This window comes from Tiliqua scincoides, chromosome 2 (genome assembly GCF_035046505.1).
Source record: "Tiliqua scincoides isolate rTilSci1 chromosome 2, rTilSci1.hap2, whole genome shotgun sequence".
In the NCBI taxonomy this organism is placed as follows: domain Eukaryota; kingdom Metazoa; phylum Chordata; class Lepidosauria; order Squamata; family Scincidae; genus Tiliqua; species Tiliqua scincoides.
Window position 1 is genome coordinate 232,014,623 of NC_089822.1, and position 26,108 is coordinate 232,040,730.

Sequence of the window (26,108 nt, forward strand, 5' to 3'; positions counted from 1 at the left end):
AACTCTTTCCCGCCTCCAGACACCCTTTCCCACCCCCTGCGCTGGTTTGTGTTGGCCGGCACAAACTTACGGGCACATGGTCTGGATTCAGCCTCTGCACTGGTCCCGCTCACTCTAGAGGTGACATAAATGTGCTTTATGGCATATTTGTGACACCCATAAACTAACGCAGGGGAGCTGTGCCAGCTTAAGAACTGGTTAGGATCGCTCTGTTAGTGTACAAAGTAAATGTGAAATAGCCTGGAATGAACACAATTTTTTTTCCCCACATGGTTAGAGGGCATGGAACAAAAGCCAGAGAATCTGACTCAGGCTTCTCTCTGACTTCAGACTTCTCCCTGTTACATAAGTTAAGACTTCTGACTGTGCATGTTAATAGCATTATAATATTTTTCAATTCACATTAGAAATTGCTAGGTATTCGGAAACAAATTGAACCACAAACAAAAGTTAACTAACTCTGTTCCTTTATCTTTGATTGCAGTGGTAAACACGGCTGTGTTCAGAATGAAAAGCTTTGTAACAAGAACTATTGGAGCTTAATTTTTATCTTAATCATGCTATCCTCCTGAGATGCTTTCCACACTTTGTTTTCAATAATTTAAACACTGGATGTGTCATCACATAAAATATACATGATGGGCCATACACTTTACAAGAACACGACAATTCTCCATCTGAATTAGGATTTACAGTTGTATATTCATGAAGGTAAGAGTCTTTTGCCAAAAGCCCTCAATCCTGTTTTGCCATATAATCTCTCTCTTTAAATGGTGATCATGTCACTTAACAAATCAATCCTTTAACTTTCCTGGATACTTAATGTTATGTCTAATTTGATTAAAAGAAATTTGATTATGTTTCATTTGGTGAAATCCAAAATTCCCCACCTCCTTCTCCCCATACCAGGTTCCTTAATTTAAAAAAAAAAAAAAGTTACTTCAGGGGACCTCTGGGAATAATGGGTTGGGTCAGTACACAAGACTATTTGGAAGACCGTTGCAAGGAAAGAACAAGGAGATTGGGTGGGGGGTTCAAGCTTGAGCACTGCCCCATGCCTCCCTCCCCACCCTGAAATTCCCCTATTCCTCCCCCTCCCCTGTTCCTTCCACCATCTATCCCCATTGCTGGCTTACCGATGTTGTCGGTGGAAAGCCCTCCACTAGTCTCACTGTGTGTGTTGACGGAATGACACTTCTGCCAGCAGGCCAGCCCTTCCACTGGCGGAACGTGCATTCCACTGGCCAGCTGGCCCATTAGGATCTACTCTACTCTTTATTTCAGTGGTTCTCAAACTTTTAGCTCTGTGACCCACTTTTTAGAATGATAATCTGTGAGGACCCACAGGAAGTGACGTAGTGATCGGAAGTGACATCTTCAAACAGAAAATTTTTTAACAATCCTAAGCTGCAATCCTACCCATACTTCTCCAGGAGTGTTCTATTTACTATCATTGCTAAAAGCATATACAGAGTAGCCTGTTAAAAGTACAAATCTATAACATTTCCCCCAATGCAGTCACATACCATGGTAGCATCAAGTCTAATATATTTAAAATAAATATGAAATTACTGGGGACCCACCTGAAATCAAGTCACCTAGTGGGTCCCGACCCACAGTTTGAGAAACACTGCTTTATTTAGAATCAAGCAACTAAAACCGCTGAATGGTGACTTTTCATAATGCTTGTTAATATGAGAATCAGACTGAAGAAAAATGACTTCTAGTGTTGTCATACATATTACCAGTTCTCTATAAGCCTGTATACCAGTGGTTCCCAAACTTTTTCGACTGGCGCTCCCTTGATCTGCTGGTCTACTGGCCATGGCTCCCCATTAGGGCTACAATCCTATACATTTTACAGGGTGGCAGATTTTTGGAAGGATTCCATGGCTCCCCAAGCTGGTTTCAATGGCTCCTTGGGGAGTCACAGCTCATAGTTTGGGAACCAGCGATACTGTCTTTCTCAAACTGTGGGTTGGGATCTACTAGGTGGGTTGCAAGCCAATTTCAGGTGGGTCCTCATTCATTTCAATATTTTATTTTTAATATAGTAGACTTGATGCTGCCATGGTATGTGACTGCATTTGGGGAAATGTTACAGATCTGTACTTTGAACAGGCTACTATGTATATGCTTTTAAAAATGATAGTCAATGAGACTTACTCCTTGGTAAGCATAGATAGGATTACAGTTTAGGATTGATCTAAAGTTTTTTTTTTTTTCATTTCCAGTCAAATAGAACTGGGGAACCATGATGCATTTAAAATTATCAAAACTAATGTCCAGCCCTAGTTAGAGAAAACATTTTCCCATGATGAGCTCTGAAATGGGGCACTAAATGGAATTTAGATGTGTATGTTTGTCCATTTTTTGTCTTAGCAAAGCAGAGATTTGAAACACTTCCACTGATGCGCAGTTCACACATCTCACTCAACATATGTCCCAGTGACAGAGCACATTTAAAACTGTCTGAATTATTCTAATTTGAGCAGTTACTAGTGATGACTACTACCACACATAAAGGAGGCACATTGATCGCACTTTCACTCAAGCTGTGTGAAATTAACCTGCACTTATTCAACATCCCTGGGGGCTGGGGATAAGAATAGGCCCTCAGTTTGGCTGTACTTGTCGTAAGAGGCGACTAAACCACTGGGTAGATAGGACTCGTCGGCCTGGGAAGGCAGCTCATGCGAGAGAAGGAAAACTCTGATCCCAAACCTCCACTGCCTTGTGGCTACATCCAGTTATGAAAAAGGCTTCAGGAGTTAACCTCGAGGCAAAATCTGGAGCCGGAGTCCCTGAGGCAGTTCATGGCTGAACACAGTCACGTTCTGGCAACTCCTGCGACGCCACTGGAACCAACCGTATTGGCCTCTGCCTTTCCACTGGACCATTTCAGCTACGTGGGGAGGGGGGATTTGCTGCATGGGTAACAGTCTATCCTCCATACCTACTTTACCCAGGCTTCGCGCACTGGAGAGGACACGCTGTTCCAGAACCACCATTCAGAGCGCAATACCATAGTCTTCCAAGACTGAAGGATGCCAACAACAATATTCAACATTTTCTTCCTCATGGAAAGTGTATGCCACTTGAGTATTTATATTGCTGCAGAGCAGAAGGACCCATCTAGTAAATTTCATTTAAATTTTTTTTAACAAGAGGACTGTGTACTCAAGAGGATACAACATTTACACTCACTCTTACACATGTCTACTGAGAAGTAAATCCCATCAAGTTCAATAGAACTTACTCCCCTGGTGTAACAGTGTATAGCAGTGGTTCTCAAAACTAGTGGGTTGCAACCCACCAGGGAACCAGATAAAGCCATTCCCCCTTAAGGGGAGTACCCAAGAAATTGCCAGCAATGTGATCACCACAATTGTGCTGCTGCTGGGAAGGAAACTTACCTGGGGTTTGCTATGGCTCTCCGGAGGGTCTGGGGAGCCTGCACCCCCCTCCATAGCCCTCCCTGTGCCTCCAAAATCCCGTAAAAAAAAAAAAAACACTTCCAGTTTCACAGCAAAAACAGGAAATGGTTTCCCCCCTTTTTATAGGACTTTGAAGGCATGGGGAGGACTGCAGATGGGGTTTCAAGCTCCCCAGACCCCCCAGAGAGCCATAGTGATCCACACAAAGACTTACAGTGTTCTCAAACTCCTAATAGGACTTTGAGAACCCCTGGTGTATAGGATTGCAACCCAAGTCAATTAATTGGTTAAATATTTTGATTAAATTTGTTTGGACTGAAATGATGCAGCAGGTTATCAGGGAATAGTTTTAAAAAAATATTATTTTTAATACAAAGACTTGTAAAAACTGCATATGGCACACACAATATCTTGGAAAAAGAATTATTTCTTACATGGACATGAAGGTAAAAATGTCTTCTGATGCCTCCTATAACACACAGGTGCATCATCTAAAAGCAAACATTTTTCTGCTTTTAGAACTATGGCTTTTCTCATGTGCAAATTTATGCAGATTAATTCTTATCTACCAACCAGTTAAAACTAATAGGATTAATCAGCTAGGATTTCTTTAATTTGGTGACAGCTTTAGTATTCAAAAGAAAGAAGAGATTGTACAGTCCTGGTTTTACTGCCCTCTGCTTGTATAGGTACAATGCTGGTTCCACATTGCTGCATATTCTAACATGGAAAATACTACAGGACACTATGGGAGGCAGTGGGACACTGACTGGCTGCTTTCCCTATAAGTTTCATTTGCTCTAGGGCAGGGCTGTCCAAACTTTTTGGCAGGAGGGCCACATAGTCTCTCTGACACTGTGTCGGGGGGGGGGCAGGGAAAAAAAGAATTAATTTACATTTGAAATTTGAATAAATTTACATAAATGAATATATTAGAGATGGAATTTATATGAATGAATGAAGGTCTTGCAATAGCTCAAGGCCTATAAAAGGAGTTGCACAAAGCAAGGCCAGCCTTCCCTTTGCTGCTGCTGCTGCATCACAGATGTGAAACAGCAAGCAGTGGAGAGAGCCCTCGTCCCACAACTCATGTGAGAGGTTGAACAGTTGGCTGTCATGCTGAGAGCAGTTGCATCAGGCCAGCGCAGGCTCCAGGAAGTCTCCGGAGGGCCAGAGGCTCATTGGAAACTGGAGGCTCCCTGAGGGCCGGATTGGGAGCCCTCGAGGGTCGCAGGTGGCCCCAGGGCCAGGGTTTGGGCACCCCTGCTCTAGGGCATATGTGAGCATTTAGAGTTGTCACAAGCTTTTGATCAGGGACTGATCAGACGCACATGGACAGAACCATGTCAGGCCCAAACTTGCTTGCAGGGCTGAGTTCAGTCCAGTTATCAGAGGTATTGCTGTAAGCCAGTATTTATTAATGGAAAAACAGCACCTAGGTATCGAACTGTATTATGTATCAAATCAAACTATATTCTAAAACAGGGGTGCCCAAACCCCAGCCCTGGGGCCGCTTGCAGCCATTGAGGCCTCTCAATGTGGTGCTCAGGGAGCCCCCAGTCTCCAATGAGCCTCTGACCCTCCGGAGATTTGTTGGAGCCCACACTGGCCCAATGCAACTGCTCTCAGTGTGAGGGCGACTGTTTGACCTCTCGCGTGAGCTGTGGGATGAGGGCTCCCTCCACTGCTTGTTGTTTCACGTCTGTGATACAGTAGCAGCAGCAAAGGAAAGGCCAGCCTTGCTTTGTGCAACTCCTTTTATAGGCCTTGAGCTATTGCAAGACCTTCATTCATTCATATAAGTTCCATCTCTAATATATTCATTTATGTAAATTTATTCAAATTTGAAATGTAAATTAATTCTTTTTTCCCCCTAGCCCCCAACACAGTGTCAGAGAGACAATGTGGCCCTCCTGACAAAAACTTTGGACACCCCTGTTCTAAAATAATAGACAGAATTCCAAATGGGCTAGTTAAACTGAAAGTCTTATGTTAATTGGCCAGTCACATATTTTTGTAAATGGTGAATTTATTTTTGATACACCAAAGCATTCAGACTATGCAAAAGATTTTTATACTGCCTTTGCAAGTGTTCAAAGCAGTGCACAATAACAAAAAATGCAATATAACATTCAATCAATTAATAAATCAAACAAACAGATTAAGAGCCCAATCCTATGGTCCGCACCACAGTCGCAAATGTGCCATAAGGCACATTTGCGGGGCTTACTGCCAGGCTCCTACCGAAGGTGGCTCAGCTCTGGCCGGTGCAGAACCACTGCCCGGTGGGCGCCCACGTTCCGCAGCTCGGTGGTGCCTGCCACTGCCGGGCTGCAGAATGGCAAACGGGGGCATTCTGGGGAGGGGGGAGGTCATAGTGACACAGGGAGGGGGTGGGGAGGCTTACATGACACAGGGAGGGCAGGTGTGCCAGAGGTGTGCCTGGGGGTGGGCGGGAGGAGGACACTCTGCAGGAACCTCGGCACTCGTGGAGGCTGCATGCCTTACACAAGCGGCTTTACTTTAGCGGCGCCCTTTGGGCGCTGCTAAAGTGAGTAGCCCCATTGCGGGGCTGCCTCCCTTACCCAGGGGAACGAATGTCCCCTACTCCTGAGGTGCCTCCCGCGATAGCGCGGGAGGTGCTGGATGCGGCGGCAGCCCTCGTGATGCCGCTGAGCGGGGGCACCCCGGGCAGCTCAGGATTGGGCTGCCCCTTAGTATTGGGCTGTAAAACAATACCTGTGAAGTTAAAACTGGTTTAGTTTTTACAGCAATTATCGTAAAAAACACAGCAATAACATACAAGTCACATAAAAATATTACAAAAATAGCAACCAGAGACCTATAGGTGTTAAAAAGGGGAACGATTATCATGCCAAAAGTATCACTCCAGGATGGGTTCACTGCTTCAGTTAATCATTTGAATTTTACTGTCACCGCTCATCTTTCTTTAGCGTTTATATATCTATCTATGCACCATCCCCCACACAAAACTCTTAGGGTGAATTCTAATGAATCAGAATATGAACCCTTATACTACTATTTATTTTATAAGTATATATAAAAATAACTTGGATTATAAGGCTCAAGTTCTTAACTCCAGTGGCTATATACTCTTAAAGCCCTTTTTATCTAATAAGATAGATCATCAACTGGTATAAATTGGCATTGATCCATTTCTTAGCTTGCCTATCTTCTCAAGTAGCAGATCAGTCTTAACAGAATTAATGAAATTTCTAATTAGAATTATACTGTTGAGAGAATGAGATGGTGACTAGCTAATTGGTTGCATGATGTGATAAGAGGAAAAAGAACCTAATTCAGTGATTTTTCTTCCTGAAAAAGTGGGTGTTAATGTCTCAGCCATTATGCCATGGTGAAAAAATAAAAATAAATGTAGGAATGTCTTCCTAGTGTCACAAAGTCATCACTTTGAATATATTTACACTTAATTCTTCCTCCTGTAACACTTTAAACAGGAGCAACAAGATCTGAGCCAACAAGCTCAATTTACACTGCACAGCTTTTAACTTCAAAAATAGCAGGACATTTTCCTACCACAAAAACGCCACAAGAAATATTCAGCTCCAATGCCAGTGCAGAGTCTTCTGTGTACTGTATTGTTAATGACTTTTGCAGTTGTAGCACACTAATGCAACAACAAACCAGGATTCAGGGCCCAATCCTATCCAACTTTCAGCACTGATGCAGTCTTGCCAAAAGGATGCATGCTGCATCCTTCAGTGGGGAGGGCAGTCATGGGGGCCTCGTCAAGGTAAGGGAATGTTTGATCTCTCACCTTGGGGCTGCATTGCAGCTGCATCAGTACTGGAAAGTTGCATAGGATTGGGCCCTCCAATCCTATGGAAGATTTCCAGACTGTATCAGAGTTAAAAGAGTTCAGAAGGAGACAGATTCTAAGAAGCTTTTGCTCCTCCTGCCATATGTCATATTTGTTTATTTAAAGCAGCCATTTTCAACCACAACAATGGTGTGCGGCAAATGGTCTGCAAGGAATTTGGAGGAAGGTCATTTATTAGTAGGGCCATTTGAGAATGTGAGCACCCTGCTGGCAGTACAGTGTGCCTTGTTAATTATCAAAAGACTGATGGTGTGTCTTAATAATTTTAGTACCTTGTCAGTGTGCCATGAGACAAAAAGGATTTCCACCTCGCTTTTCTACCCTACATTGGGGCACCCAAGGCAGCTTACAGCAATAAAAACAGTACAAGGTAAAATATTAAAACAATGCTAAAACATTAAAATACAAAATAATTAAAACAATAAAACAGATCAGACCCCAATGGATCACACAGCCATTAAAACTGCATTCATTAATTTCTTATGGAACTCTAGAGTTTATGGATTGATCAGTGGTTAAAATCAATTCAATTGAAAAAAGGAAATATGAATAAACTTAAAAAAAATAAACTTTTTCAAAAAAAAATCATTATTTGTGGTAACTACAGTATATAAGAACTAACTGACAAGGGAAGGTAAGAACATAAGAACCACCCTGCTGGATCAGGACAAGGACTCATCTAGCCCAGCTTCCTGTATCTCAAAGCGGGTCACCAGATGCCTTTGAGAGGCAATGCAAAGACAACATGATACCTGTATCTTGTCACTACCTCGCATCCGGCATTCACAGATAGGCTACCTAAGCTATAAAACCCAGAGGTTGCATACAGACATCATGTTTTGTAACTTGCTTGTTTCTCCATAGATGTGTCCAATCCCCCTTTAAAGACATCTAGGCCAGGTGCCATCAGAGCACAGTGTGGCAATGTAGACTTAAATAGCAACTCTAATATATGTAAGAAATGGTAACGTGTAGGTAATGCCTCTACATGGGAGTTGCTCTTACATTTGGATTTGCTGTTGTGAAAGGCAGATTTCTTGATGCTGGTACCAATCATATGCCATATGGACAGAGCAAAAAAACAATTTAAAGGAGCCACCCTGTTTGTATCCCCAGGCTAATTACGGTAACACTTCCATTTAATTTTTTTTTTAAATATTGATATGAATCTTTCAGAACTCTGTTTTAACATAATGACATAATTTCACATCATCTTCTAGGAAACAATCGAGAACACTATTTTGTTATGCTCTTGGCTATAATTGTTTCTGTAGAAAATTCTTTTTGAAACTTGATCATTTTGTTTGTCTATTCATTCTGCCATCTGCCATGAAGCAAACATTGACTTTTTGATTGTTGCTAATGCACTTCCTTGTTAACTCTTATTTTTCTGAGCACTAGCATCAATGAAGTTGGCTCCAGTTACAGAACTGGTTTTGAGAAACATCCCATATTCCTAAAGGAAAATGAACCATTTACCCTGTGTAAAGAGTGGCTCCTTTGAAGAAGGGGCCTGGAAATTGTTTATTTAAAAAAACAAAGAAACAAAAAAAGTTGTATTTATGATCCAGGTGACATGCAACGCTACATACTCTGTAAGTGAATGAATGTAAACATGTTATCCCAATCAATCACATAATATTCATGTGCCAATGATACATGTAGGAAGAATTCAAGCTTTAATAAACAGATTACTTTTCCTTAAGATTAGGCGAAGTACGTAATTTATAGTAAGAAAACACACAACACTCTCCTTTACACGTGAATGCAGTCATTAAGTACTAGGATACGCGACATTATATCAAAAAAGGACACATACTACCAAAATCCACCTGATGCACACACATGCTCAAGATCTTTATAACTATACCTGCCTGACTGGTTTTAGATATCAACAAAAAACTTTTTAAAAATTATTATTTGAGAAGGAATAATTTTGGTTTCACAGCCTGATATTTTCACATTTTTATTATAACATTGCTGATTGCTCTTATAGACCAATTACCTAGAACTGGGTGCAGACCACACATCTCTATGTGCCCTTATTGTTTGAATTTCTGTTTTGTGCAGCCAGAGTGCACACTTAAACTAAACACTGGGATGGAAAAATGGAGAGAATACACTGACTAAAGAATGCATTACCCAGTTCCTTCTAAATAGGGTGATAGTCCACAATAAATATTAAATATCATTTTACTTGAATGTGGGCATGGATAAATATTTGCTTTTGTTTTTCATTTTTTTAAATAAGATACTTCTATAAATACTATGAAACATTCTAAAGATCTGCTCACTATTTGTAACAAAGTACCACCCAAATAAACCAAACATTTGCATCCATGCCAGAGGAGTTTCATTTGGCATAATTCAATGTGACACCATGGGCATCTGATCAGCACAATTCTGCAGTTTATGAATCATTTACGGTGCCTATTTATTCGTATGTAGATCCCATTCATTTAAGAAGGCCTTAAGTGCACTGTCTTAATACATAGAACATTTACATTCCAAAACACAATAAATTTAGACTACAGAGCTCCAGATAGTTACTCTACTCACCTCCAGAATGTGGTGGTGGTCCACAGAGTAGCACCATTCCCTGCCCTTGACGAACAGACACCGTACTTCTTGTTCTAGTTTTGAAATTTTCAAGATCTGTTAGGAATAGATAAACGCATAAGTGCACAACATAACCTTCAGTTTCCAAATGAGCACAAAATGCTGGGATTGTTCAACACATGTGTACACTCATGTATAGACACTAGACACTTTTGCCAAATAGGGCGATATTCCCAGACAAGAACATAAGTAAAACACACCTGCTTGACTGGGAAAAAGATTACCAAAAAAAGAACCACTACAGGCTCATAGTCACAGAATTCCAAAGTTCCTCTCTCACTCACACTAGCGTAGTGGTTCTCATAGAGGCCTTAGAGGCTGCTGCCTGATTTATAAATGTCAAGGGGTGTGTTTATAATGGTCAGTAGTGCTCTTCCCTCCCAAGTAGCAGCTTGCTTAACCCTTCATGCACATAGCCTAATCTACCCTGTCAGGTTCATGACCCAACAAAAATTAGATCACGACCCATGGGTGGGTACTGACCCACAATTTGGGAACCGCTGCCATAAAGGCTTTGTTTCCTCAAAGACTCATTTGCCTCTTGGGTAAACAACATTATCTCTGTACAACACCAACATTTCTCCATGTTGTGTCTCCATGTTGTGTCTCCGAAGGAATCTTCTTTCTCTTCCAAAGAGCTCAGTAATTCCCCTCCCTTCCTTCCCCACCCACAGGAACCTGAACTTGCTAGATTTAGCATAATTTTATAGGCAATGCTACTGTGACTATAGCCACATGAATCATTAACAGTCTATAATCTTTATTTCCCTAACACTCCAAATGTAAATTTATCACCCCAAGAAACAGTACTGTGTTTGCACCTATATCTGAATCTCTCTTCTTTCATGACTGCCAGTCTCCTCTGGAGTGTATCAGAAGCCATACTGGTAAGCCTTCCAGTTGCTGCGCATGACCCTCTTGTCGCTTCTTGCAGTCTGTCCCACCCTCTCCAGTCCCTCTTTCTCAGTCTCTCACAATCCATCCCACCCCCTCCCGCCTTGTTTACCAATGGGATGGGGACAGCAGGGGAGTGTTTAAAAAGAAATCACAGAGAGAGAGAGAGAGAGAGAGAGAGAGAGAGAGAGAGAGAGAGAGAGAGCACAGCCCCATTTTTTTCCCATGGCTGGCTCTTTAAAGGGAACAACTTGAGATGAGTCTTTTCAAGTCACGAAAATGCTCTGGGCAACTCAGAAAGTCTGCCGTTTAGGACTCATTTTTCAGTCGAGTCACGGTCACAGACTTGAGACTCGACTTGAGTCAGGCCACACTGGACTCGCCCATCCCTGTCTGCATGGGTGTTACAGGACTGGAAAACTCTATTTGTGGAAAATGAAGTGCAGTTCTCTCTTTGACATTACTTTGTTCACAAGATCAGCACATGAGTAATTAAATGCAAAGACAGCTACTGAGATTAATTCTGAGCTACCTTGTGTATTACACTTATCACAAAAATGCTCCAATAACTTCTGTGGGGGGTGGGAGAATGAAACACGGAGAAGACATTTATCAGCACCTTCTTGTGAGTTGGGCATCAGTATACTGAGGTCCATGAGCATGACAATTAACCTCCATCTTTGTATGCCATTTAACATCACAACAGAGACTCTGAAAGAACAATTGGCAAGTTCCAATACAATTGGTATCCATCCCCAGGATACCCTTTCCAATACCAGGCAGCCTGGAACTTTTCTTCTTTGTATCTGCTTTGTACATGAAGCTTAAGCTTATTAATTGCCAAGGTTGCTATTGGTGACCCAGCCAATGGCACCAGCTATTGATCAGCAGCTTCAGCTGCCAAGGGAATTCAGTGCAAGAGCTGCAGCAGCATTGAGTCACCTCCTTGGCCTTTTTATCTTATACAGTTGCTTGCTTTTAAGTTCCTTTAAAAAAAGAAAGAAAACAAAGAAAGAGCAGCTGAGCCTTTGCTGATCTCAACATAGTTGTTCACCACAGCAGGAAAAAAACCCAGGAAATACACAGGAGATAAATATATTGAACAGCTGGAAAGTAATTATACTGTTATAAAGGTGAGAAATTAGACTTTGATTTTTATCCCTTGTTGATTTTTTTTCTCTGCAAAAAGTTAAGAACACAGGTGCACTGACAAGACTTCCTAGCCTTACAAAAAAACAGTGTGCTCCCCCTCGGAAATTCAGAAGAAATTTTAGAAGATCATCTCTAAAATCTGCTCTTTAGAAGATCATCTCCGGGCAAAATCTTGAAGGAAAAAAAAATGAAAAATCTTCGTAGACTTCAGAAGCTTCATTCTCTCACTTCCAGAACATAAACAGAATAAGCTAAATGATGGGCAGAATCTCCTGCACTTTTAAAGTGTTGTTTTTCTCTGTCTTTTCTTTGGAGCACATATACGAATTCATGCAAGTCTATCACATCTAAGATGTGGGCCAACTGTACAATTTTATGTGCTAGCCAGAGGTGTAGCTAGGTCATATGACACCCGGGGCCCTTAAAATTCTGTCACACAATCAATCAATCAATCAATTAATTCCAGGCTTATCCAGGCTTGGAGGGGGGGGAAGGGAGATTGTGGGGGATCAAGGCTTGGAGTAGTGGAAAGATTGTGGGGGATTATCACAAGGGCGTAACCCTGAGGGGAATAATGCACCCGTGAAGACCCGGCAAGGCAGGAGGAGCTCACCTGACAAGGAAGATTGGGCAGCCTCCTCCGGAGCGATGGGCGGCTGGGGCGGATGCCCAGGGCCCACAGCCCGGTGGATGACGGCAGCAACGGGGATCGCCGCCTCCACCACGACGCGACCCCGATTGGGAACATCGCCGCCGGCGGGAAGGCAGGACACCCCTCCCGACTGCTCAGGTGACAGCGGGAGTTGGGGTTGGCTGGCGACAGAGGCACCCGGCGGTCGGGCAGATGGGCGCACCGCAGAGGGGCGGGGATTCCCTGCCGGCTTGAGAGTAGGCAGGGCAGAAACGGAAGGAGAGAGAGGGAAGACCCAGGCTGACCCGGCGGAAGGGGAAGGCAAGACCTGGGGAGGAAGGATAAAAGGAGAAGGGAGAGTGGAGGAAGAGGAGAGGGCCCGTGAGAGGAACGAGGCCACCCCCCTCCGCTTCCGAGAGGGGAAAGATAACAAGGAGAGAGCAGGAGAGCCTTGGGGAGAAAGCGACCTGTGGAGCGCACTGACTCCAGTCCATCTGGCTGGGCGAGGAGGAGGGAGTGGAAGGGGGAGGCCCTATCACCCTGGAGGAAGCTTAGACGGGCCGGGAAAAGACTCGAACACCGGAAGATGGTACCCGGAGTCATCCTGACCTAACTATCCCTTACGTCTAGCCTGGGAAAGACCTGTGAGTAAACAGGGGCAGGCAATGAGGAGAAATTCATGTTAAGGCAAGGGAAAGACACGGACTCATGAATGTCAAAATACTTACCAAATTAAACTGCATAAAAAGAACTTGGACTGCTGCCTCTACTTCATCTCGAACGGCGGGTAAGCGATGAGGTACCCCGGGGAGGGAGTCAACCCCAGGAATGGATATCACAGGGATGCAGGCTTGGAGGGGAGGAGAAAAGGAGATTGTGGGGGATCCAGGTTTGGAGTGGGGGAAAAAGGGAGTTTGTGGGGGATTCAGGCTTGAAGGGGGAGAGAGGGAGATTGTAGGGGATCCAGACTTGGAGGGGAGAAGAAAAGGAGATTGTGGGGGATCTAGGCTTGGAGGGGGAGAGAGTAAGCATGTCACTATCAGAACTCACCCAGCTTCGCAAGTCTAAAAACAAATAAAAATTCACCTTACAGCTTAAGCCTCTGTTTTATTCTTTGGGGGGGGGGAGACTGCCTTCTGGAGCATTTATTGAGCTCCAATTTCATCATATCAGGTCCATGCAGCTAGCCTTGCACTCTGCTGTGCCCAACTTGACTAGGAACCAAGGCACGTTTGCCTACTCGCGAGTAAACATGACCATGTGGCTTCCTTTCGCTTTCCATAGGGTTCAATACATTCCTCAGCTTGGAGGGAGCGACTTCCTTCTTGGGTATTTTTTGGGGCCTGCTTTCATTGGACAGGAACCAATCTGGTGTCATTGGATTCCTCTCAGCCTGCCTTTTCCAACGGACTAAAGCCTACTCATTAGTAAATGTGCGATATGGCTCAGTTTCACTTTCCATAGGGTTCCATGCATTTTTGGGTTTTCTGCTTTTTGGCCATAACTTTTAATTGAAAAGAGGTATTTCACTCTGGTTTTTCACATTGCATTCAGCTGGAAATTCCGCATCCAAAGGTATATGAATACCTCCTAACCGTCGCGATGTTGGGTCATTTGTGGTGTCCCCCCCCAAGGGTGGTACCCGGAGCAGACTGCCTCCCCACTCCTGCTAGCTACGCCACTGGTGCTAGCCTCCTTTCCTTGAAAGTAGCTTTGTTTCCAAATTAATATTCAGACCAGTTTATGTTTTTCCATTTATATTATTTTTCATTTACTCACCAGACCATATACCCACCAGATTCCTCCAAATGAACATAAGAATGGGAGACAGTTCTCTGTACTCTCTACTATAAAAATCAATGGCATGTCACCAGTGAAGAAAATGAAAATAGCTTCAAATATCTGTGAATTACCATTTTAGCACAGAGGGTGCACCAATGTTTGTCTTTCATTCTGTTTGTTGTTCCAAACCTATTTTATATAGTCCCTTTCTGCTTCATTAGGTATTCTAGGTTACACAAAAGCAATATTCTTCTTTTAATTTAATTAGAAGCATAATTTTGGTTCTCTCCCTATAGTACAATTGCATGTTACTAAATCCCACCCACTCGCAATGTGTATCTCTTGAACTACAAGGTTTCATTATCACTATGAGATCTGGAATACAAAAAACAAAAAATGAGAGCCTTAGTATTTATAAACAAAAAAATGTGATTATAACTTGGAAAAACACTACAAAAGTTTATTGTCATAAAAGCCAGGCACAAGACACATTCAGTATATATCCTTCTCTGCAGTGCTGAGTGTTATTTGAAGTGGTAAAGAGCAGCAAAGTGAATACCATGGAGGAACATCCCTCTAGGAGGATATCATGCTGTCATTGTTAAAGAGGAGTTTCCACAATGTTACAAAAGTTAGGTAATCTGTTTCAATTGGAGCTATGAGTGTATGTTGCTTAGTGACCTTCCGCCTAAGGACGGACTGCATATAAGACACTACAGACGCTGTCAATTTCACTCAGTTCATTAAAATGCAATCTGCATATGCCATTACAAATTTGGCCACTAGATGGGGCTGAAGGATTGCTTAACGACAGAATATCTTTACAACGGAAAGTGAAGAACATATCCCCATTGTTAAGTGACAGACACCTGTATATGCACAGTGACATTATGGTTACTGCTGAGCCGTTATTTTGGCTCAGTGGTGGTCAAAACTGTGGCAACTTTTTAAAAATTTCATGTTTCACAACTTTGCAGGCTTAAAGGAAATGCTGTGTTTCACTGAATGCAAATGTTTATTTATCAACTGAAAGAGAATTTAATGCTGAATTCAATAAAAAAACAGAATTCAAACATCTGTGGTACAAAAAAAAATTATGCTGCAAACCATGACAAATCTACATTACTATCAGTATTTAGTAGGGGAGCCTTTATTGCTTAAAACAGCAGCACAGTGACATTTCATTAAGCCAGTAAGTGTTTGAAGCTCTACCCTCGCTGTTATGTGATGCCAAGAAGCAATTATAGCATCAATTAAATTGCCTTTTATTTGATGGACACCTCATTTGTATAGAGTTTTTCAAACAGTGCCACAAATTTTCTATTATGTTCAAGTTAGGTTTCCTGGCCAGATCAACTATGGAATGCCCTTTATTGTGAACCATACAGTGGGTCCTCCTTATAGACAGATTCAGAACGTGTGGATTTGACCCACATTCCAGTCATGTCTAGAGGTGTTCTCAGGTGCAGGGAGGTCATGTGCGGCCTCTCTGTTCCTCAGAAAGCCACTGACAGGCACTTCCAGTTCCCAGAGGCCTCTGAGAGGTATTTCCAGTTTGCTGAACATTTTACAGCACATTTGTGACAGTCAGCATGAGACAGCAGCTGCAGCACCTGAACAGCGCAATAATAGGAACGGGCTGTTAGCAGGGGAAATACGTTCATTTTTATGTCTATCAAGTCCTAAAGGCATTCAAACAAAAACTGTAATATACAACCAGCAATATAAAGAACTACTGATGAAAGGAAAGAATAAGCAGAAAGAAAAACAGATCTAGTATTGTTAGAATAAGACAAGGATTGAATGAACAAATTAGTTGGGAGAGCGAGGGAGACAGACTCAAAGATGTAAACTAAAAATATAAGCTGAAGAATTAAGCAGGACCAATTGAGGATGCAACCCTGAAACAGACTAGAAAGGGAATTAAGAAAAAGGCAGTGATCAACAGTATCAAAGGCATGTGGGAGATCTAAGAGAATATCAATAGAGTAGAGCTCTAGACTTTTAGCTAAAAGATTATTTGAAATTTTTCTCAGGGCAATTTTCTTGGCATGCTGATGATAAAAATAGATTAAAGATTATCAAAGTGAAAATTACTCAAGATGGAAAGAGTAAACAATGCATTTAGGAAGAATGGAATCAAAAGAAGGAGGAAGGGATAACAGTTAGACATTCTACAGCAGGGGTCAGCAAATTTTACGGCAGGACGACTGCATCATATATCCGACATTTTTTGAGGGCCAGAAAATAAATACGTGGAGAGCCAATGTGCTGAGAACTTGATTGAATACAATAAGTTGCAGGGATGCAGGGGGGAGGAGAGCAGAGGGCAAAATTGACTTGTACAGGAGGGGGGGGGATGATTTTGAAAAAGCGTCAAGCAACCTATGATGCAAATCACAAACTTTTTTGTACAGTTGCTGCTCCATATAATTTTAACGTAGACATTATCTTAAATTTATATTTATATTTCAGGTCTCCCAGCACTGAATATACCTTATTCAGCCACTAGAGGTGCTGAATGTAATGCGATAATTTCTTTCCGTTCCATTGCATTACATTCAGCATCTCTAGTGGCTTTACGTGGTATATACCCATGCTGGGAGACTGGGAAGTGTGTCTTTTGAGCTACTTTTAGCTCCAAGGACCGGATAAAATCTTCCAGAGGGCCAGATGTGGATCATGGGCCAGGGTTTGGAGACTCCTGTGCTATAGCATTAAGTATTAAGGTTTATAGAAGAAAAAGTGTACAAAGAAATGCATACGCATTTCAGTAATCTTACAACAGCTTTGTAAAATAGGTCAACATTATAATGAGATTCATCAGAGTAGAAGAAGTGGTAAAGAAAAGCAAACAGCTGAAAACAGTAGTACAGGTTCATCCTTCTCATCCACAGTTTTACCATCCATGGATTTGACTCAACGCTGATAGCCACTGTAGTCAAGAAAGACTCTGCCAATCCCTCGCTGAAGAACACAGTGCAGAAGTGATTAATAATTTCCCCACTGCATTCTTCAGCTAGCCAGGGCCAAGGGAGGGGGTAGCTTGCCTCAGGGCGACCTGAAAATAGCAGTTCTAATCATTGGAGACTGCCTATCTCTCTAGAACTGTAAGAAAAGTGGTTTTTAAACGATGATTTTAAAGGGATACATTTTTAAATTTAAGTGGATTTGATTTCACGCTGTTTTCGGCATCCATGGCAGTTCCAGAAGCGGAACCCCCACGGATGCCGCACTGTACTAGAAAACAGAAATTCAATGCAAACAGAAATGTACTAGAAAACAGAAATTCAGTTCATCAATGAACTGGGAAGTGAAACCCTTGGAGAAAGAGTTTAAAAAACAGAAGGAAAAGCAAACTTCAAATACAAGCAGAAAAAATACAAAAACAAAAAAATACAAAAACAATTACAAGTTCTTAAAGCCAAAGGCTAAATCAGATAAGAACAAACATTATTCATTGATCAGAGAAAAAACAACATAGATTTATAATGGAAGAACCAGACGTTATTTAGTTGATTTTACACTAAAGATTCAGTTTAAGTTCTGATTCCGTACATTAGTTCTCAAAACTTGATACAAGCAGCCCAAACCTAAGCCCAGCAATGCCAAGACTCCAGCAGAGTTGAAATAGCTACTCTACTGGATCCTATGGGTGCTGGGCTATTGCTGGAAGTCTCCTCAGGTTAAGGAAACATTTGCTCTCTTACCCCGGGTAACGCAGCCATGGTCAAAATGGGTCTCCTCGGATCTGCGCCTGCTTTTGAGTGAGCGCAGACCCACTGAGGCCTGTGTTGGGCTGCCCGAACTGAGAGGGAGATTAGGATTTGGCGGCAGAGCCTACTACTATCTCCATTCCCTCCTGGGCCCGATTCCTCCTTCTGCCCTGTTCTGTTCACTCTCTGCCTCCCCCCTATCCTGAGAAGTCTTACCACTGGGTGGTGCTAGTGGAGCTGTCCACACGGTGCTGAGGTCCAACATCAGCAGCCCCTTTTCCCTGGGTGCTGCAGACATGCCTTAAAGCACGTGTACAACACCCAGCATTGCCACTGGGGCCATTTAGGATTGAGCTCTGCTTTTACGCTTTTTACATCATAACCAAACCTGAATACACTTTGTTTGAAAATTATACCTCCAGCCAAATAAATTCTAGCTTCCTTATTGCATAATCATGGAGGCCATATTGAACTGGAAAAGAATATAAGAACAGATCCAAGCATCTTGACCTTCTGGCATCTCCACCTCTTCTTTCCCCAAACCTGAACTTAAGAACAGCTCTGTTGGATCAGGCCATAGGTCCATCTAGTCCAGCTTCCTGTATCTCACAGTGGCCCACCACCTGGGAGCACACAAAACAACAAGAGACCTGCATCCTGGTGCCTTCCCTTGCATCTGGCATTCTGACATAACCCATTTCTAAAATCAGGAGGTTAAATGGTTGGCAACCTTCAGTCTCGAAAGACTATGTCTCGAAAGACTATGGTATAAGCCTACAGGACCAGGTATTCCCAGGCCGTCTCCCATTCAAGTTGTCGGGGCTCCTCCCAGATGCCCTGACCCCCGACTTACCTGGGAGCAGGCACCCCCTGCCCAGGGTGGGGAGGCTTCACTGCCCCCAAAGGGGGCAAAGCAGGTTGGCTCACCTCAACCAGCCAGAGGGGGCTGGCAGGGCAAACAAGGAACACAGAAGGAAACAAGCCAGGAACAGGAAAGGCCTTTTCTGCCCCACCTGGAGGAAGGGGAGGGGCCAAAGGGGACGGGCTTGCTCCATAAAACAGGGAGGCCAGGGATGAGAGGCAGGCAGTGTGAAGCAGGAGCTGTGAGGTCAACAGCTCCTGCTCCTAGGCCAGGTTTGGCAGCTCTGCTAGGGAGGAGGACAAGGGTGCTGGAACCCCCTCCCTCTCCAGCCAATCTGAGGCCTCCCTGGGGAGGAACAAACCTGTTCCAGGCCCCTCCAGGGGAAGGCCCCTACACAAGTACTAACCAGGCCTGACCCTGCTTAGCTTCTGAGATCAAACTAGATCAGGCACATGCAGGATAACAGTTGCTGCCAGGAGATTGCATATACACATCATGGTTTGTAACCCGTAATGGATTTTTCCCCCAGAAATTTGTCCAATCCCCTTTGAAATGCATCTAGGACCGATGCCATCACCATATCCTGTGCCAAAGAGTTCCACAGATTAACTACACGCTGAGTAAAAATTGTAAAGGAATTGTAAAGGATGGTAGGGAGGTAGAGTACAGCAAGGCAAAGTAAGAATCTTATCTTGTCCTTAGTCTAACAAGGCAATAACAAGACCTGTTCAGAGGGCTGATAGGAGAATGTAATTGGACACTCTATGGAAATTCTCTTTTCATAGTTGTTGGACTCAATAAGTGTGAAAGCATGTAAGCTTTCCTTCCAGAACATGAGATGATTGCAGTATACAGAGAATCAGAAAGGAAACAAGAAAGAAAGAATAGACTTACTGCTCTCAGAAACCTCTCAGAGAAGCCCTCCTGGATGTGAAGACTAACCAGAAACAATGACCATCAGTTTTCCTGGATTTAACCCATTTTTGCCCAGCCCACAGGTGTACACATTCGATTCCTGTTGTGTAAATGCAACGTTGGGCAGAAATGGCTTAACTGGAATGATAAAAGAGAAGGTGGCAGAGAATGGCATTACTGGTCGAGCCTCTTTATCCATACATTTGGCCTTTGTAGATTTTCCCCACCTCGAATACTGAACCCCCAGATCACACTTCTGCAGACTTCCTAGGGGCAACCGGAATCTTGTTCCAGTCACATCTGGGAGGTTTCCTGAGACTTGCAAAGGCCGCACACCACAATACGCAACTTTCAAGACTTTGGTATGTCTCTGTTGAAAATAAAGTGCTAAACTAGAAGGATATTTGGTTTGATCCCATAAAGAAAATATGGGACATACTTCATTTCTGTCCCTTTGTATTCTACCAGATCATCCTGGAAAATGAATAAAACTGATCTCATTAATACATTTATCCCTCAGAATATGCAGAAAGTATTGTTATTACCTTTTTAAAAAAAGGAAAAGGGGGAAATAAAATATCATTTTAAAACACACTTACTTTTTTAAAATACAGCAAAGCTTTTGCTAACAGAGTCACCTTCTTGTTGGCATCCTTCAGTCTCGGAAGACTATGGTGTCATGCTCTGAATGGTGGTTCTGGAACAGAGTGTCCTCTCCAGTGCGCGAAGCCTGGGTAAAGTAGGTATGGAGGATAGGCTGTTACCCATGCAGCAAATCCCCCCTCTCCACATCGCTGAAATTGTCCAATGGAAAGGCAGAGGCCAATACGGTTGGTTCCAGCGGCGTCGCAGGAGTTGCCAGAACGTGACTGTGTTCAGCCACAAACTGCCTCAGGGACTCCGGCTCCGGATTTTGCCTCGAGGTTGACTCCTGAAGCCTTTTCCATAACTGGATGTAGCCGCAAGGCAGTGGAGGTTTGGGATCAGAGTTTTCCTTCTCTCAGATGAGCTGCCTTCCCAGGCTGATGAGTCCCATCTACCCGGGACATCTACATCTACCCGACATCTACTGAGTCACCATGCCGTGATGATCCTGTTCAACTACCTCACACTCTACTAGTAAAAATTGGATTCATGTTCAACTAAAAAGAGCAGAATCACCTCTAAACATCTCCTCATGCCATGTCAAGTTTTTGTATCTGAAGAAGTTTAGCAACTTTTTGTTTCTCCTATCTTCATATGTAAGACTGTTTAATGGATGAAAAAGGATGGAACAGAGAAAAAAGAACTTCAACTTTCTTTGCAGCCATACTTGCATAAATTCAGTGAGTCCAAAATTGTATGTGAAGAAGTAGACGTTTTAAAAAAAAAAACAACTTGACAACTGAAATCTGGCCAACTGGTTTAACTCAAAATTGGATTAAAGGGTGCAAATAAATGCATTTTTCATGATTTTTCATGAATACTTTATTAAACGGGACTTATTCTGATGCATTAGTCTCCAATGGTGAAACAACAATAGTGAGACAATGGTGAGAAAACAATGTTTTCTCACAAGGCTTTTGCCTACCAATGTAGTTTTTAGTTTTATACTTGACAGCTGTCAGAGACTATGATATAGAGTTGTCTTAACAGAAACTGTTGATCTGTTCAACTGATTTGTTGTGTGACCTCAGGTAAGTCATTTTGCTTATCTGTGTCAAAGTTTGTTCATTTGAAATGATGAACTTAATGATGCTTGAACAATTCTGCCTCTGAAGAGGCCTAGTTAATTAATTTATGCTAAGAGCTTTGACACTCTTAAGATGAAAGGTACTAAGTAAGTGTAAAGTATTACGTGCATGTATATCAAAAATCCTCTTTTCTGTATGAACTTTGTGTTTTCTCTCTAGTTCCGTTTAAACTCTTTCTAAGTCACCTTATTATTATTATGAAGTTAATTTCTAATTTTTAACTACACAATAGTGATTTCAAGGTATTTGCCAGCCTTAGAGAAACTGGATCAGATTGCAACAGAATGGGCCTGATTGAGATCTCCATAGAACAGCCAAGATGACAAAGAATTGCCAGCTGGCACAGTATCAACTATAAAGCTTGCACTTCTCTTAGCGATAACCTTTTGTGCAAGATGTTCTATAGCTGCTTTCTGGAACATCAGATGTATCAGAACAGAGACAGCAAATAAAAAAAAATCTTGACAACCTACAAGTACTCCAGTGTGCTAAATCCTAATGCAGTCATTTACAACCACTGTGCCGTGGCACACTGGTGTGCTGCGAATGGTCCCGAGGTATGCCGTGGGAATTTGGGAGAGGGTCATTTATCAATAGGACCATTAGGGGATGTGAGCCCCCACTGACAGCACAGTGTGCCTTGTCAATTGTTAAAAAGCTGATGGTGTACCTTGACCATTTTAGTGCCTTGCCAGTGTGCCGCAAGATGAAAAAGGTTGAAAATCACTAATGTCGTAACTTGCAACAAATTAGTTGCAAGGTGTTTGATAGCAATTATTCTTCTTTGGATTAATAAGCAAGATTTTTTGCACATATTTTAACACACGCAAGCAGTGAAAACAGCAATGAAGACTGAAGCTTAATTAATTAAATGGGACAAGAAAAAAAACTAGCAAATTCATATTATAAGAAGTCTTGGGTCAAGTGGCCACTATTTCATTGCTGTTTATTCTGTTTAATTCAAGGTGTGCAGAAGACGCACGTTTAGCAACAGCACCCTCAAGTGGGTGGAAAAACGAAGACAGAGAAGAGGACAGAGAAGAGGATTATCAATAGAGGACTTCCTGAATCACCCCACCTATGAATTTCATAGGATTCTATGGGGGGGAAAAACCCTATTAAAACCCTTGGCTATTTATTGTTCATTATTCCCTTGCCCATTGCAGCCTTCCTTGCTGTTGGTCTGTGGAATAAATACAGACTTCTCTGTGATGGCACCACATTTCTCTCCTTTTTGATTTAAGAACTGGCCCTCTTGAGGTGTTTCAGCAGGGAGTAAAAACTCTTTTGTTTCACTTGGCATTTAGGTGGGGGTATCTGAATGAATGTTTTTTTGTTTGTTTGTTTGTACTACTGCTTATTGCCATCTTTTATTAACACCATCTTTTATGAGTACCTTTTACTGTTTATTTCATTGTTTTATTGCTTATTTGCTGCTAGCCACTATATTGCTGCTTCTGGTTTTATTGCTTACTGCTTATTGCTTTGACAGTTTTGTGTGTGTGCGCGTGTGTGAATATTACTTTATGGTGATTATATATTTTGTATATTCTGTTAGCCACTTTGGGAGTCCACAACATGGGTAATAGGCAGGTAAAAATGCACTGAATAAATAATTGTCCACTGGTGATTTGTCCAGTTGCCTCCACCAAGAACCACCATGCAAGCTGGCACCCAGAATCCAAAATACCTCCCAAGCCCCTTTCCTTTCCAGCTTTATCTCCTTCTGTCTGCCTGAAAGCTCCTGAAACTGCTGAAGCCAGAGAGGGCTGTTCAGCTAACCCTGTTGGCTGCTTCTCTTTGTCCCCAAGCACCCTACCCTCCCTTATAAGGCATTAAAAACAACACTTCTGGCTTCTCAGTGAAACCGGAAGTCATATGATTTGGGCTGCCGAGCTCAGAATGGATATCCATGGCCTCCACTGAACTCAGAAGCAGCTCCAGCGGTGAGGGGAACAGAGCAGGGAGCCCTGGAACTGATCTGTGAATTACTGAATCTGTGGATACGGGATCCACAGATATGGGGGGCCCCTGTAGTGATCACCGATCTGGAACAGCTTGGCTGTTTGTGGTTGATGGAAAGAGCAGCTCCCCCATTGCAAGTGAGTGAAATGCATTCACAGCCTATCTCACTGCTTGCCTGTAGGCTTTGATTCAGGCTGCAGCTGTTCTGCTGTTCCCAGCTGCAGCCTTTTGCCACTGCCTGAACCACTCTCACTAACTGTACCTGTTTTCTTTCTCCCCTCTTTGGCCTCCCTCTCCCAGGGCCCTCTGGGAAGCCCAGCTAACCTCCCTTGCCCCACCATGTTTCTTCCTTTTTTGCACTGCTCTTTTCCTCTCTCCTCCCATCTTCTTGCTTCTCCTCCACCTAACTGCTTTCAAGAGAGCCCCATTTTTGGGAGAGTGCTGGCTGTAGATGCCTCCATCTAGAGTACATGTGAGCAAGCAAATTCATTTAGACACAGGTTAAACTTTTTTTTTAACACTTAAGCAAACTTTTGTGCACTTTTACCCTTGTCTCTATTTTCCTTTCACCGCTGGAAAGGGCACTATTGGCCATTATCCTGGGTCACTGCACATAATTATTTTTCCCCCATATGTACATGACAACAGTTTAAAAAAAACTGCTAGTAACACTTCCCTTTCCTCAAATTTTTGGTTTCATTTGGATCATGTTGGTTATCTTTCTATCAAAATGAACACTGTAACAAAATGTTCTTAAACTTGTATCTGGAACAGAATACGAGGAAAAAAGGATAAATGAGATGGCTTGCAACAATACATTTAAGATGAAATGGGGATCATATAGAAATTCAGTTTATTCCTAGTTTTTAATTCCAACGGAGATATATGCCCTTTCCACTTCAATATTCTTCACAATGCATTCCTAAAGTCACTTTTGTGATACATCAGACCCAACTGCTGCCAATTCAGGTGGACAAGAAGCATACACTTGCTTCTGTGCTCTCCTGGCAAGGGAGGTTATTCCCACACAGCCCTCCCACCTGGTTTCCCCAAGCTTAGGATGGTGACAGTAGATATCCGCCACTCCGCCTTCCATTCAGTCACTGATCCAGTAAATCAGTGAAGTGTACAGCAGGAAACAGAGCACTGAGCACTAATCAGCAGGTGCTACTCCCAGCCTTCAGCTCCCCTAACAATAGCATGTAGGGTACAGAACCTTTCACTTCACCCAAAATGTAGTGACGCTCATTCATTTGCTTAACTTATTTCCACTCAGGCATAATGCTGGCATATTTTGTACAAAAGGATTGCCTACTTCTTGATCTTAGCTGCAATGTGGAAATAATTCAAGAAGTGAACTCCAGTGCACCATCAAAACAATACTAAAAACAGTGTAACATCCCAAAGGAGGTTGCATGTCTCAGGTCATTGGCAAGTTGATAAAAAGGCTCCTATCTTCTATGAAAGCCACACTATGTTTGCAACCTCTTGTTTGCTAGAGGAATGTTTCCACAGTAGTTCATTCTCAAGTCTTTTTTTTTTTAAGGGATAACTTTGTTTTTTTTTAAGAATCAGAATGCTTTATCAAAATTAAGCCTGTTGTAGATTTTTTAAACAGAATATATTCCTCAAGGAACCATCAAACACCCCAAACAGAGAAGATTGTCTTCTCTAGTCTGATGGGCCTGAACTATTGCTGTCAATTCCCCCAGGAAAATGTCCTTGCAATACTTGTTGCATTTTTATTTATCCCTTTTTAAAAATCTACAAGTTCTCCCCTCCCTAACAGCTCTCACCTGCAGTGGTACTCCACCCACCTTCTTCACAAGGGCCCTAGAGGAATGATATTCCACTTTCTTCTGAAAGAGGACCTACTAAGGAAGATGTGAAGGGATGGGTGGATGAGCAGCATAGTTTTTTAAATGGCATCTCTAACCACCTGAGGTGGTGGGCAGAGATCCTGACTAACGGAGTTTGCCATTAAATCAAGTGAATCAAGTGCTGGATAGCGTGGCCTTTACTGCAGTTGCATTTTCTATTTCAGCTTTTTTTTTTTTTAATAAGAATTAAATATCAATACTTAAAATTAACCAAACTTCTAAGATAGCCAAATCAGATGAATAACCATGTTAGAAAAAAAAAAAAAATATAGGTCCAGCCTATTTATACACGGATTTGGCTCAACACGAATGGCCCCTGCAAATGAGAAGGAATGTGCTGATCCCTGGAGAAGGGGAAAATGCACCCTTTAAAAGTTTAAAAAACTGAACAGTCTTTTAACAATAGCCTCATTAATGAGAGAGAGAGAGAGAGAGAGAGAGAGAGAGAGAGAGAGCGAGCGAGCAGCTGGCTAACAATCCATCAATCCTTCTCTCTCCAGCGGACCCCTCCCTTCCCCCTGAGCACATGAAAGAAAGGTGATCACTTTGCACTGGTGAAGGGAGGGGCTGAGTGAAGCGCTGATGGACTGTCTTCTTAATGACTCTTATCTTACATCACAAAAGTCATCAAGGCTGTTTTTAAATCACCTGAGCAAAGAA

General features: G+C 42.5%; 1 protein-coding gene across 1 annotated transcript in view; it reads right to left on the reverse strand.

Moving 5' to 3' along the window:
* The window catches only part of LOC136639237 (contactin-4-like), a 230,189-nt gene that overhangs the window by 171,877 nt on the left and 32,204 nt on the right, over positions 1 to 26,108 (reverse strand). Inside the window, exon 3 of the mRNA XM_066613253.1 lies at positions 9,859 to 9,954. Within this exon, the coding sequence (XP_066469350.1) occupies positions 9,859 to 9,954 (96 nt within the window). The remainder of the gene's footprint in view (positions 1 to 9,858; positions 9,955 to 26,108) is intronic.